We start from the raw sequence: 15383 nt of genomic DNA, 5'->3' as shown, positions 1-15383 counted from the left end.
GCGGACTAAACCTGCCACTAGGACTACAACTCCCGGCATGCTCCGCTACACCGGCACGGGCAGCCAATGGGGGGGTGACGGGGGGCACTCTGGGAGTGGCGGTTGTTTCAAGATGGCGGAGGCGGGCGGTGGGGTCGGCGGTGCTGTTTACTGGAGTCAGGGCAGTATCCTTCTGCGGGCCGGGGAGGGCGCGACGGGGCTGTGACGTGCTGGGAGGCTGGCTGGGGGGCGGGGGCGGCGTGGAGGGGAGCGGGAAGGACTGTGGTTATGGGGAGCCCTGTAAGCTGTGTGGGGCAGGCGATGGGGGTGTCTGCGTTGGGGCTTTGGTGTGGGAAGGGCTGTGACTGTGGGGCGGCTAGGGTATGGTGGCTGTGGTACAGGGCGTCTGGGGGACCCGCCTGTGAGCGTGGGGAGGTCGGCCCGTGGAGAGGGGCTGGGTGTGAACCTGTGTGAAGGGAGGGTTACGTAGGATTTGAAAGCAAAGGTGGCCTCCAAGAGGAGGGAAGATTGCGTGTCCACTGCCTCTGTGGCCTAGCTGTAAGGTCCTGGGGGAGGTACATACGTAGGAAATGAGGAAACTGGGTTCAGCTTATGGAAACTTGCGAGGGAGTTGAGAGAAACTGAGGCTGGAGACTGAACAGGCAGCAAGGAAAAAATCTATCTTTTGTGACGGGTGTCAAAAGTTGACTGAAAGCATGACATTGGGTATAAGGAAGAAGTTCTTTACTGTGAGGGTGGTGAGGCAGTGGAATGGGTTACCCAAGGAAGTCACGAACGCTCCATCCTGGCAGTGTTCAAGACCAGGTTGGACAGAGCCTTGGGTTACATGGTTTAGTGGTAGGTGTCCATGTCCATGGCAGGGGGGTTGGAACTGGATGATCTTAAGGTCCTTTCCAACCCTAACTATTCTGTGATTCTATGATTTAGGGTGACTCTGGGGGGGGCATGAAGGCTGGGGAGTTCTGTCTCATCTAGTTGAAGATGTCCCTCATTACAGCGTGGCTGGGCTAGGTGCCCTGTGAAGCTCCCTTCTAACCCAAACTATTTTATGAATCTGTGATTCTGTCTGTGAGGGACAAGTGAGAAGTTGCGGTGGCTTTGTCTGCAGATGTGCAAGCTCCAGTTGTGAGACACGATGTGGGGCTGGACACGTAAATTGAGTAGGTGGTGGTTTGGTGGTGGTGGGGATTCAGCCTGTAAAAGCCTTGCTATAGAGATGTGTTTGCATTGTTCAGAGAATCAGGAGGAGTTGGCATTGATGTTTAGGATCATGTGGCTGAGAGAGGCTCAGCTACTTGAAGACATTAGGGTGGTAGTCCAGCCATTGGCCAGGCTAATGGTTGGACTTGATGATCTTAAAGGTCTTTTCCAGTCTAGAGGAGTCTAATGGGTGGAACTGGCAGGCTTATAAATCAATATAAGGACAGGGAGAGATCACTCACCAGTTACCATCACAGGCAAAACAGATTCAACTCGGGGAAATCAGTTTAATTTATTACCAATTGAGTCAGAATAGGAAAATGACAAGTAAACTCAAACCTTAAAAAAAACTTCCCCTCACCCACCCCTTCTTCCCAGGCTTAACTTTACTCCAGATTTCTCTACCTCCTCCACCAGTGTGGCACAGGGGGATGAGGAATGTGTGTCCCGCTCAGTTCATCACATGTTTCTGCTGCTCCTTCCTTCTCAGGAGAGAACTCCTAACACTTCCCCTGCTTCAGTGTGGGGTCACTCCCATGGGAGACAGTCCTCCATGAACTTCTCCAGTGTGAGTTCTTCTCACAGATTGCAGTTTTTCATGAACTGCTCCCTTCCATGGGTGCAGTCCTTCAGGAACAGACTGCTCCAGCTTGGGTGGCTTCCATGGGGTGCATCCTTCAGGAACAGACTGCTCCAGTGTGGGTCCCTTCCATGGGGTCACAGCTCCTTCAGCAAACCCGCTCCAGTATGGGCTCCTCTCTCCATGGGCCACAGATCCTGCCAGGAGCCTGTTCCTGGGGGAAGTGTGGGCTTCCCATGGGGTCACAGCCTCCTTCAGGCATCCCCCTGCTCCAGTGTAGGCTCCTCCATGGGCTGCAGGTAGATATCTGCTCTACCATGGACCTCCATGGGCTGCAGAGGCACAGCCTGCCTCATCCTGGTCTGCATCACAGGCTGCAGAGGAATCTCTGCTCCAGTGCCTGGAGCCTCTCTTCTGTTCCTTCATCACTGATCTTGGTGTATGAAGGGATGTTGCTCTCACATATTCTCACTCCGTTCAGCTGCAGTTGCTGTTGCACAGCAACTTTTTAGCTTAGACCATGTTATCCAGAGGTGCCACCACCGTTGCTGATAGGCTTGGCTTTAGCCAGTATTGTGTCTGTCTTGGAGCTGGCTGACCTTGGTTCCACTGGACAAAAGGGAAGCTTCTAGCAGCTTCTCACAGAAACCACCCCTATGGCTCCCCTGCTATCAAAACATTGGCATGCAAACTCAGTACAGTTGTTTAGGCAAATCTGTTTTATTTCCTACCTAACATTGTGTTGGCACACAGGTTAACCGTATGTCAGTTGACAATGCAATCGCGTGTGCTGAAGTTTGTTATTTGTAGGATGAGTTGAAGATAGTCTCCTCAGTGTCCTGGAGATTGCTGTTGCAGTTGTGCTCTTACAGCTGTTTGGACTGGGCTGTGATCCAGACTTGGACTTTTGATTTACCTTGGTATTTTTGGAAAGAGGGAAAGTAGTGCTTTACTTTCAAAAGTTATTTAGCTCTTCACCTGGTTCATCGCATGATAAAAACAAAAGTGCTTTCAGCATTTGTAGAGAGAGAGAGATGACTGCCAGTGGTACTAAGTGAACATATTCTCAAACTGGTGTGAGTCTGATGAGTGATAATTGTTTACAAGTGATAAAGTGGATCAACAAGATCACAAGGGAGCCTGTGATCAGTGCCAAGACAGTGGCTATTGATTTTGAAGTTGCTGTCCACAGAAGGAAATAATCTAGGCTGTTGCTAATTTTCTGCACCATGCGGTAATTTATTAAATCACGTTTTTGAAATTGTACTATCAAAATCAAATTTTAGTTATGGTTATAATTTGTTTAGGTTAATTAAAATATTTCCACAATTTGACTTTCTTGCATGAAGACAGCTGCAACTTAAATACATTTAAGGGTAAATGTACTGGAATCAGGTAACTGAGTTAACTTGCCAACCTTAGCAGGTTGAGGAAAGTGAAGGGGTTTAAAGATATTTTGTGCCCTGTCTTTTTGTTTTCCACTTTAGTATAATGTTAATTACTTATGTGGGAATAAAAATCTTTATGTTCAGCTAAATGAAACTGTTGCTTGAAGGAAAATGCTGTAGTTTACACTCTTCCCTGAATTGTGTCAAGTCCTACTTTTAGTGACTTCTAGGAGGCGAGGATTCAAGTTCAGTAACTGTTAACAGCACAAATAATATGGTGCCCAGTCCTTTGTGATTTATTTATTATTTTTTTTTTTTTAGTGCTTTCTGCAGTCAAGTAATGTAACAGTTAAAGCTCTGGGTTATTTGAAAGTTCCTGAAACTTCATAAAGACAAACAGTCCTAAGGCTTTCATCTGTTACTCACCATGTGATGGTCAGATGAGAATGACCAACTTCCTTTGAAACCTTTTGTATTTTTCCTTGTTTATGTTTCTTAGTATATATAGTACAAAATGTATTTCATTGCAGTATGAATATACACTATTTCAGAATTTGTCTTCCCTACATATGAAGAGGTTCCTGCTTAATTTAAATAAATAGTATTACTTCATTATCTTATTAGTTGCACTTGTAACTGGGCCTGGTCCCTGGGATCTTTTGTGAAGGTGACCTCTAAGATTACAGACTGAAAGTTAATGCACAGTGAAGAAAGAATAATGCTTTTTGTTTCAGCCATCTCTGTTGTTTTCTCCTGTCAAGTTTTGTTTGCTTTTGGTGCTCCCAGTGTGTTGCCAGTTTGTTTTCTTATCAACAGCCTTTTAAAATTAAGACAAAATACTTTTGTAGTTCCCTTTTATGGGCCAAGCTTGCTGTCTTTGTTTATTACCTTTAACAAAGCCACATGCAGTTTCTGATGGAAAACAGCCAATGGTGTCTGTTTCAGGTATGACCTGCTAATCATAAACAAAAGGTTTTTCCTGTGAATGCTAAACTTTGCAAAGTCTTTTCAGGTACCTGGTTTGTGTACCTAAGTATTTAAAGTACAGAGAGTACCTTAGAGTCATCACAACTTGTAACGGGACATACAGGACTACAGTAGAAGATTTATACTCTGCTGCTTAGATAAGCATACAGTATAAGATGAACAGTTTCAGGGGAGTTGTTTCTATTGCAGGTACAGCATAGTTTTATCCAGTCTACAAGGTAAGCTGAATTTTTAATGTGGTCTCTAAAGAATGTTGAAGCATTGTAGATGTTCAGGTCTTTTGGAGATTTTTGAAGAGGTCAATTAAAATGAAGATTTATTGTATAAAGAAAGAATTTTATTTTATTTTTTTAATTCGTTCTCTTGACCTTGATTTACTGAGTGCATGCTTATGCACATCTCTGGGGAAAGGATGGGTGTTACTAGTCCCCTTTAAGAATTTCCTAATTGTTTTCAAACACAGCTTTTGCAGTGATACCAGGTCCTGAAACATAATGTGGGATGATTAGTAAAATGGTGTATGTGTCCTCACTATGTCTAGCAATTATAATTTTAAGGAATTCAGCGCTCTAGGTTTGCAGTAGCATGTTTACTCTTCAAAATTACTGGCCAAACAGTTCTATTAAAAAAATCTCTGCCTGTGTTTTGTAGGTAGCATAGTTCAAGCCAGGCAATGTCAGATCGTTATGCTCTGTCCTGGAAAGAAAGCAGTGATACTAAATGATGGAAATGAAAATTCATTCTGGGAGATATTCTTCCACTTTCATGGAAGAGGCTTTCAGAAATGTTATTCTCCCTTGTGTATGAACATGGGGATGTTAAAGCCTATAAGCAGAAGCTCAAATTTATGCTTTTGCATCTTAAACACAGGTTTTAGCACTGAAGGTCAGTCAGAGACAACATGTGTGTTTCAGAATTTACTTTGCTGTTCATGCGGCTGAGTGCACTTCAGTGCTGTGCTCATATATTCATCTTAATGAAATTTTGTGTGGAATGAAGGGCTGGGGAGTATTGCAAACATACACCTGAAATGCTTATTCTTTTGAAAAAATGCTGCTAAAAGCACAGATGCCTTTGTGGAAGTCCTGTTGTTAGAGGCAAGACCCTTTTGACTTTCTAATTTCTGTGTTCTGCTTGTCTTTCATCTTCAGGAGTGGCTACAGAAGGAAATTTAAGAACAAGGCGTTTGCCAAAAAATCAGAAAAGTGAAACTGAACTAAAGGTGCCTGCAGCTCCTGCTTCCATTCCCATGGATCCTGTTAGAAGCACAGGAGATCTGACAGGGCAGCAGGTCAGTAAAGGCAAATTTTTCTGGCTCTTAAGAGCGTGCATAGTAGAAAAATGGCAGAAAATCTTTAGATTGAAAACCAGTTTTCATGTGCTATTATTTTTAGAATCTCTCACACTTTTCGCCTACCTACATGGTGGCTTGCTGGCAAAAATTACTTTTCCACTGAAATCGCTTGCCCACCTAAAGAGAACAAAAGCTGAATGCGCAAATTTATGTAAGTGGTACATAACTGGGGCTATGTAAGGCAGATAATATAAATCTCTCTATGTGTGCATATGTACAGAGAGTGTAGCTTTGAGTAGCCCCATATCTATCTATATGTTACTGTCCAAACAAACGAGGTTGTTTCAGTCTATTCAGTTTCATTGCACTAATCATATTGCTTAGAAACAAGACTTGCAAGATTCCTTTTAGAGACCATTTTGGTGTGTCTGCTCATGTTAGGCGTATAAAATCACTTTCTGTTTTTGATAGTAAAATTTAAAAATAACTCTGAGTAGTAGAAATACCTTTGAATTTTCTGGTATACTCCTGCAGTAGGTGATGGTTTTTCTACTGTTTATTGCATTAGAAGTTTCAGAGCAGTGGGCTTCCTTTGGAAGGCTGTTCTGTATTGTGATACTCATAAATCTGTGGAGAGGTGCCATTTTTCTAACCTGATTTGTATAGTACAGGGCCTGTGTAAGTCATTTGAGTACTGTTAATTCCCTTGCATTGTAGTCATCTTGGGCAAGTCTGTTACTCACTAGGGTTTGGTATGCTTTCACTTAACAGGCTGGATGTAAAACTTCTGACTGCTTCTGAATCACTGTTGTATTATCATGCAGTTAAATCTTGATTTTTGGGCTAAGATGTCCTTGTTTGTGTCTTATGTGTGCTTAGTAAATGCTATGTGCCTTACATGTGCGTTCAAAACTCTGATGTGAAGACATCATTCAGCTGTCATTGCTTTGACAGTGTCACTGCCCTTCGCATCCTTTAGCATGACATCCTTATAACTATTACTCATTTTTAGGGTCATTCTTGGACTTACCTGTTTCCATTTCTGTGTTTATCAGTACTTGCTTTTAGTAGACTGGTATATAGACCCACTTTGCAAATTAGGCTGTTAAGTAACATGCAGGGGAATTTCACAAATAGCCCCCATTATGCAGTATCTTTCTGTAGAAGTATCTCTTCCTACTAGGTATCTACAAGTCAGATGCCTTCATATGTCACGTTAAAATCTGTTTTGTTGTATGGTGTGTTGATTGCATTGTTTAGAGAATTTTACTCCCCTTTCTCTGAGAGCTGTTAGGACAGAAATGGTCTTTGTGTTTTCTTTTTTTTTATTAAATTTTTTTTTAATAGAATGCCTCATATGTGAAATCTTGATTGGAGATTCAAACATGTTTTTATATTTTTGATAATAAAATGTGTTTGAAGCTTTCTCTTTTCCATTTCTTTTAACCTTCTGTTGTTTTTTTTTTTATCTTGCCAAATCCTCCAGGAACCTTTGTGTTCTGACTTTGAAGATAAGCTCTGAATTACTTGAAACAAACAAAGCAAGTACATTTTACCTATTGTGGAAGAAGAATGTTTCACAAAATTCTTTTTGCAAGGAGTTCTCATAAGCACAGAACTAATTCTCTTAAAGGTGTTGTGTGTTTGTGTCTAGGGAGAGCTGATTGCTTTACTTTTAACACACTTTACACTGTTGTACTGGTAGGTAGCTCAGTGTTAACGGTTTACCAGAATCCTCTTTTGAAGAGAATGGATTGAGTTTTACTTTAGTATGAATCTTGGCAGAACTGATTTACCTTTTCTTCATTCAGGTGGACTTGAGTACCAGAAAGGTGAATTAGAATTTTGGAGAAGATTTCAAAAAAGTCTTGTTAGCTATGGAGCTTCTCTGGTGATTTTAATGAATTAGTGGCTTGCTGTACTGGTCTTGACCAAAATTTCCCATCTTTCTACTTCCTTTTGACAGAAGTTGTCTGCTTCTTTCATGCAAATTGTGATCTTCCAAGGCATAGTTTATAAAGTGAGAGAATCTCCCATTTATGAAACTGAGTTCTACCCTGAGCTGTGTAGAAAGGACAGAAATCCGGAAGGAGACAATAGTCTTGGTCTCTGTATCATTTTTCAGCTTATTTTGATGGTGGAGCTGTTGCTGTGTGTAATTCCACAGCTTCATTTTGACATGTGTTATGGTACAAGCCTGCCTTTTTAGATTTTAATTTTCATACCACTGATGTTTGTCTGACAGCACGTACATAGGTTTGAGTAATAGCTTTGAGTACCTTCTGTTTAAAACTCCTTCACTAATGTGATCAAGCTTGTGCCTATTTTGTGAGTGAAAAATGTCCTGTTACTTCTGATTTTTCTTAAAGAAGTTCCATTATCAGGCTGCTAAAAATAAAAATAAATCAGATATTTTTAGCATGGGAAATGCAGATCCTTCAACCTTATGTTTAGTTGAATTCAGTTAACTTTAAAATATTATCTCTTCATTTGTATGACTGTAAATAGCATGTCTTTTGGAAGGAAACTGTGAAATCAAATGTCCTCAAGAAAAGCCCTGAAATATAATTTGACTTAATAAAATCCAGTCTTTTACTTTGCCACTCCCCATCCCTTTGGGAAATCCACTTAAGTTAAAATAAGAGTGTACTGAAGAGTCAGGTGGGTGTAACATGAATCTGTATAAAATCAAAATCTCTTTCAGAAGTGATGTAGTTCTTCCATTATTTCAAACTATTGTTCAAGAAGCAATTAGCAAAGAATGGAAGGGGTTATTTCCTTCCTGATGTGTGTAGATCAGCTGCCATTACTGCTAATGAGGGGAGAGCAACCCAGTGTTTGCTTTGTATGCTCAGAGGTGGTTCAGTGGTATATTGTGTTAACTTGTGTTAGCTATTCCCTTCTCTTGTTATTTCCCATATTGTTATTATTATTGGTGGTAGCAGTGGTGGGTTTGTGTTATACCTTAGTTACTGGACTGTGTCTTTGGAAGTAAAGAGAAGGGAACATCATGCCAGAGCTTGAAAACCACTCACTGAAGATGGCAGGGTGTTACCAGCCTCAAAAACTTGCAAAGATGATAAAAGATGAGCAGAATGTAGTCACCTTGGATTTAAAGGAGCTGAATCCACATGGACCTTTGCAGCACCTATCTCCAGGTTCCCAAGACTCCCAGTGCGTGTGGCCAGCACATTGGTGAGATCTTGTTTTTGGAGCCTGGACATCTCTGCTTTGTTTTGCTTTGCTTAGTTGCGCACGTATGGCCACACCACCCTGAAAACGCCCCATCTCGTCTGATCTCGGAAGCTGAGCAGGGTCAGGCGCGGTGGCCAAGTGGTAAAGCATCTGTCTCGTAAACCAAAGATCACGGGTTTGAATCCCGTCCATGCCTGCAGAGGCAGAGCGCTATGCTGGCAGCCCCACCGCGAGGAGGGTGTGAAGGAATGTCTTCTTCATAGGCTGACCACTCGAGGAGGGAAGAAAAGATGTGTAATTGCTAAACACTTCCATTATATACCTCCCAAAGTATAGAGGTGATGACCACACTGGGAACAAATACCAGCCCAGATTCATGATCAATGAGTCTATTGTATTACAAGTCGTTGCTATGAAGTACAGTGAAACAAGATCCTTAGCCCAGATCCGACCCCCAGCCGATAAACACTAAACCAGCAAATACTGGCTGTAAGTAAGGTAGGACATGCTGAAACTGTGAGATCAAGAGCAACAACTTTGAGAGCCAATAAATCAGCATTTTGATGACTGACTATTAAAGAAATCGTGGGCCAGATGACTGAGTAGACACCGAACAATACCAGCCAGAGCAGCATGCTTCCCTAATTGCAGTATGTTTCACAGTCGTGAATAACCTGGGCAATAACCTACAAGGCATTTGGTAGCATTCTTGGATCTCATGTTAAGCGCAGTATGCCTTCAGGAAGGTTTGTACTATTTGAAGATTTGTAAAAATCTAAACTGAGAATAAGTAAATCAGATTAAGTGGAAATACTTTTGGACAGAATAGCAGTTTTTACTGCAGCTTTCACGTTGGGATTTTTGTTAGCACTAGCGCTGGAGAACCGTGTCACTGATGTCTAAAGTGTTTGATAAAGAAAAACAGTTTCGAGTTTAGAACTGTTTCTGTTTGGAAACGCAAAGTCGATAACGTCAGTAACCTCGGTAATCCGAGGAGCTGCTGCAAACACGAACAGTAGTTTGCCCTCTGGTGGACATTGATAGCAAATACCAGTGTGATAAAGGAATGTATTAAAAAGAGCTGAAGTACTGGAATCTGTTAAAGGTTCTGTTTGAGAAGTAGTGGGTACGAAGGTAGCAAATAAGTGATAAAAAATAAAAGGGGTGTAAAAAAGCATGTATTAAAAAATCTTTCCAAATAAGGACTTATACAATCTACTAATGATACATTGTATATCTTTTTTTGCTGTTTTTAATGTTTTGGTTGTAAATGCTAAGGCAGATTTTTTTTTTTTTTAATAAAAAAAAATCTTTTAAAATTTTTTTAGGCTCCTAATAAAGTGTGAACTCAGATCTGGATATCGCTGCACTAGATTTCCAAGTCATGAGAACTTACTGCCCTTTTTCTAGTATGAACCAGTGGGTAGTGTATGTCTTAAAACTTTACCCAAATGTTTAATAGTAAAGTTAGCAGCTTGCATTTGAATTACAAGTTTATTAAAAGAAGTCTTCACAATTTGGTTATTTGTTTCACTGAACTGTACTTACATTTAAAAAAAATCATGGTTTATTTCCAGTTGGAATTTGTCTGCTTCTAGTTACTAGGTTTTGAAATGCTTTAATATCTTATGAAATATTTGTTCTCCTTTAAAGAATACTTTCTAAAATGTCATTTTAAATTTTCAGGTCACTAATGAAGGAGGAATGAAGAGTGCTTCTTTAAAGGATTTGTGTCCTGAGGACAAGAGGCGCATTGCAAACTTAATTAGAGAACTTGCCAGGTAGGAATAAGCATCACCTGAAAATGCATTATGTTTAAGGAGAGTCATTCCTCTAATTAACATCAAGCAATGTAGAACTGCTTTATGGAACTGAATATTTGCATAAGGTAATTTTTCTCGCTGGAAGAGATATGAGTAATGAAGCAGCCTGATCTGTTTTTCTTTGCTTCTTGACTCAGCCCCCCTCTAAATGCATGGAGTACAAAAGCCAAAGTTTTATGACCTGCAGTAGTTCATCCATAAAAAACATGTCACAGGGCTAGGGTTTTGTTTTGCTGCTGTATCATGTGCTTTAAATAAACACATATTGTCTTTTGGAAATGGCAGGCTTTGTTGATATGAAAATTTGTAGTGCTTATTTGTCAGGGTAACCACTTACATGGCATGCCATGTTAAAGGTGGATTGGTGATCTTGTGGGTGAGACAAGTTGATCAGTATTTGAAATGCTTGCACGTGTAGAGCAATAAAGAGTGAAGTATAATTTTAATTCATCTAGCCAAATTTTCTTTTGCTTTGATTAATTCATTAAAGTTCTCTGTATAACGTGAAAGGAGAGGCTGAAACAGTGCAAATTTCACGGCTTCAGCAAACATTTTTTTGACGTTTTATTCCAGTGCTAGTTGCATTCATGAAGATAAATGATGTGAAAGACAGGTTGAATTTGAGAGAGGAGATTTTTGCCTCTCCCTCTGTGCCCCTATCACTTAAGAATTTGTGGAAATCTGCTTTTTACGTAGGGGCTGTAGGGAGCGCGTCTCAGTTTTTAGCAGGGACTTTAGCAGGCCCTCACACATTAGGGGGCAGTGTCTTGTGAGATGATCTTGGGTCCTTTGGTCTTAAAGTTAGTGTCCATACTAAGAATTTATAAAGAATTCTGCAAACTTATAAAGGCACAATTTTTCTAGAACAAAATGTAGGTTCTCAGATATTAATGAAATGCATTTTGCCATAGATTTCATGTCTGCAATAATTGGCAAGCATTACTGTCCTTTTTATATTGGAAAATTTGGGCAGTGAAATTAAGTTACTTGCTCAAGGTCATGCAATAAGTCTTGGGTGCAGCTAGGAATATTTTCTCTCTGATTATCCTCATCCAGTGGACCATTTTGCCTGCTAATAATTTTTACCAATATAGGATTTCTCGCTATACAGTATTTTAGTAATTTCTGAAGTTCTTCATGCTTGCAACGCTATTTTATCCTACCTTATGTGTTAGAAAATGTCTAGTTAAGGCTGTCATAAAGAGTAGATTGCTGGGAAGGCTGGTTACAAATTGTCAGATGTTGGAGCTATTCGGACACTGTTGCCACTGTTGATATATAGAGGTATATTCTAATATTAAAAAAAGCCTTTTATTACATTGTTCCTCATAATACACTGCTCCCTGGTGAATAGTAGTACACTAACTCATTTGAGCATGGGATTCTTCTTAAATCTCAGATGCTGTGATTTTTCCCTGAGGACAGTTTGATATTTCTGCCTGACATTTCTTCGAAGAAAAATAGAAAGTGCAGCAACATTAATTTTGAAAAGTAAAATTAGTGGAACACTATTATTTTATACTTAGTTCTCTTTTATTTTTAAACTTAATCTTATTTTTATTGGATGTTATTAAAAGTCCTTTGCAGAGTAATAGGGAAGTTGAACTTTAATTCCGCTCACCTCGTCACTTTTTTAAAACTCTCCATAATTTTCATCCCTAGTTGTGCAATGATGGAGGGTTTTTACATGCAGTAAAACATTCTTTGCTGTTTTGGAGAAGAAAAGGAACCAGCAGGCTGCTGAAAGTTTTCCAGGAAGACTGTCCTGCAGTAAATACTTGGAATAATAAAGACCTCTCTTGACCAGAGCTATACTTCACTCTTCCTGAAGTTGTTAACTTTTATGATGAAAATGAGGGTAGTTCTGACTAGTTCCGGCATGTTTGTTGTGGGATGCTGGACAGAAATAGATTGGTCAGTGACTGCCTGCTTGAAGACACTTGTAAAATTCGGTGGAAACCAGTAGCAAAATACGATTAACCCCTTGCTTGAGCAGCTCAGGATATTGGTCTTTCTTCTGCCTTCTGTGACTGCTGAAGGAGACCTAATGTAATTTCTCTCCCTTTTTCTTCTTCTCTTCTTCCAACTCTCATTCCTGTTATACTTTTGAACATTGGGAAGGTGTGTGCCTGTGCATTAGCTAATATGCTGCTGTGTTAGATTTTGTCTTGATGTGAGTGAATTACAATACTAGCTATATTATTAACCTTTCCTTGGGAAAAAAAAAAATCAGTTAATGCTCCGTAATGCTCTGGTGTGGCTTCTGGTAGCTGACATCAATGTTAGCCGTTAGGGACTTCATGAAATTCAGTTTTGAGACAGGGTTGAAAGAATGAACTCAACTGATCCTTTCTAATCCTCCTGTCTAGGCTAAATAATCTTAGTTTTTGCTCTATGCTGCCACCTGTAAATGTAACCATTATTTTGCCTTTCTTTGAACAGGAGGAGGGGTGGTGGTTTTACACTAGAAGAGGGGAGATTCAGGCTGCATGTGTGGAAGAGATTTTTTGCAATGAGGGTGGTAAAATCCTGGCACAGGCTGCCCAGAGAGGTAGTGGATGCTCCATCCCTGAAGACATTCAAGCCAAGCTGGATGTGGTTCTGGGTAACCTGATCTAATTGAAGGTGTCACTGCTGATTGCAGGGGGGTTGGACTAGATGACCTGTGGTGGTCCCTTCCAACCCAAAGTATTCTATGATTCTATATCCAGTTTATCTTCCTGTATGTGAAAAGAGGGACAGACTGGGTCCGAACTGTAAAAGAATGTTGTTAATTTGAACTTTGTGTTAGCAGATTCCTTCTGAATTGTTTTTGTAGATGAATTTCTGAGTAGAACGAGCCAGGCCTATGAGTGCCAAAGTGCTTTGTGGTAAATGGGAAATTCTCTAGTGTGATAAGCTGTTACTGTCAAAAACAACTGGCATGGCACCTTTGTGTTTTCAGCAAGGTGCTGCTGGCATGGTGGTGAAAGTGGCAGGCATGGTAAGGCCAAATTTTAGCTCTTCCTACAAGCAGAGTCCTTTTAAGAGGCAAAAAAATACTTTCTCTGAGCTTTTATTACTGCAGGCTACTCCTGAAGCAGTCATTAGCTTATTTAATGAAATGAGCAGTGACATGGTGAAGACGCTGAAGGAATTCTGCCCTTGTAGTCTGCACCAGTGTCAGCACACATTAGCCTCTTCCAAGAGGGAGCGGCACAAGGTCCTCTGAGACCCAGCCATTTGGCTCTTAAGCATTAAGGACTTGCTAGACACCATACCAGGAATGGGTACGAAGTATTGTGGAATGAAATATTTGAAGTGATATGCAGATGTTGAGAGCGCTCTCTGTCATAGCATTTGGCTGAATGGAGAGGGTCATAACTTCCTTTGCAGAGAGAGTGAATGTGTGCGTGCTTGCAAGCATTCACTTCACTCCTGACTGATATACAGCCATAGTACTCTGATTTTCTAGCTCCCACTATGACATGTACATCATAAATACTTCTTCCCTGCTGCACATGTGCCTGTACTGCTCACATCTTCAGTTTGCTTTTGAATGAACAGAGGCATTGACTAGGTGAGGTAGAATGGTTCATGAAATTTTAATTTTTGTTTTTAGTGGTGAGGATTGGTATCTATCTACTTTGTATTCTTTCTTTCTTCAGATAAGATAAACACAGAGAAAGCTGGCTCCCTGTTGTCTTTGCAAACAAATCTTTGAAAGCAGTTTAGGTAGAAAGGTATCATAATGCCCTTATCCACCCAAGGGAAGGAGTGATTGCCCTTTTCAAATGAGATACAAGGTGGTTTTTGCTGTCAGATTAGTGTCTTTCTGGCAAAGACCACTGGCATGCCCAGAATGACTTGCACCCCCAGCAGTTGTTAAACAGCCTTCAGATAGCCCTGTGTCCCTTGCAGAGAAAATGCTTCCTCCTTCCCAAGTCCTTGGATTCCTAAACCCTTTGTAGGGTGCTGGCAGTCTGGGATGCTAGCCTTTTTTTACCAGCATTGCTTTTCTTCCTGATACGAAGATGAAATTGACCAACTGCAATTGAAATTTTTCAGCAAAAGGTGAAAATAGGAATCAAAACAGAAGGTTAATTTGGTTACAGAACTGCAAAGCATTACAAAGGAGGACAGTAAAACTACTGTAGCGTATATCTGCTGTTTAAGTGTTTTTCTTTCGGCAGTTAGGATCTTTGAAGGACAGCTTGCCTCTGGAAGCCCGTATTACAGATCTGCAGTGTGTAGCCTCTTGAGTTACCTTCTCTCCTGGGTTACACTACCTTGTATTTAACCTGGCTTTAACTTCAATGTCAAGATCTTTTATTCTTTTTTGCTTTGTCTGTGCTACTTTAGGAGCAATATTGTGCAATAATTGGTCAGGCAGTGAGACTGCAAATGAGATATCCCTAAGCTTGTCTGGAAATTGCTTCTTGTTGGTAGGGAAAGCATGCCTTGGATTATTGTATCACCAATCACACTTACCTTTTTTGCTTAAAAAGTCATTTGTGGCTATAAATTCATGCTGTGAGATCTAGTTTTGTATTTTGCAAGTTGCATATCCTAAGATTTATCCATTCTGTAGTGATTTTAATTATGTCTTTGAATCGTTAGGGGTTTTGTTATTTTATTTTTTTAATTTATACAAAGTGCCCATGATACTTGGGTGAAATATATCAGATTTGTGAAGTGTCCTTAGAGAAAAGTTCTGCCATTATTTCTTCCTGCAGTGCTTGTATTAAAAGTCACTTGGTGCTCACTTTTCCCAGAGGCATGTTGTGATCAACTCTGGCATGAGACTTCTTGTTTCATCTTTCTGGAGTGCATCTTTCCCTTGGAATACCTGATTTCATTCCATGATTTCTGTGTGTGCTGGGCTTTGGATCATGCTCTTATCTTAGTCCTTGCTCCATTTTTCCTTCCCCCGTGGC

General features: G+C 40.5%; 1 protein-coding gene across 3 annotated transcripts in view; it reads left to right on the top strand.

Moving 5' to 3' along the window:
- KIAA1328 (KIAA1328 ortholog) overlaps positions 1 to 15383 on the top strand; it is a 180801-nt gene that overhangs the window by 300 nt on the left and 165118 nt on the right. The window contains exons 1-4 of one of the 3 annotated variants that reach the window (XM_061477210.1): positions 38 to 164; positions 4078 to 4113; positions 5307 to 5446; positions 10331 to 10425. In XM_061477210.1, coding sequence (XP_061333194.1) covers positions 38 to 164; positions 4078 to 4113; positions 5307 to 5446; positions 10331 to 10425 — 398 coding nt within the window. Of the gene's footprint in view, positions 1 to 37; positions 165 to 4077; positions 4114 to 5306; positions 5447 to 10330; positions 10426 to 15383 lie in introns of those variants that run through there. The other 2 variants (XM_061477211.1, XM_061477212.1) reach the window with 2 other exon arrangements.

Source organism: Pezoporus flaviventris, unplaced genomic scaffold (genome assembly GCF_033815535.1).
Source record: "Pezoporus flaviventris isolate CSIRO_AGI_PZ_B2104156 unplaced genomic scaffold, CSIRO_AGI_Pfla_v1 ptg000100l, whole genome shotgun sequence".
Classification (NCBI taxonomy): domain Eukaryota; kingdom Metazoa; phylum Chordata; class Aves; order Psittaciformes; family Psittacidae; genus Pezoporus; species Pezoporus flaviventris.
This window is presented reverse-complemented; position numbering and strand designations above follow the sequence as displayed.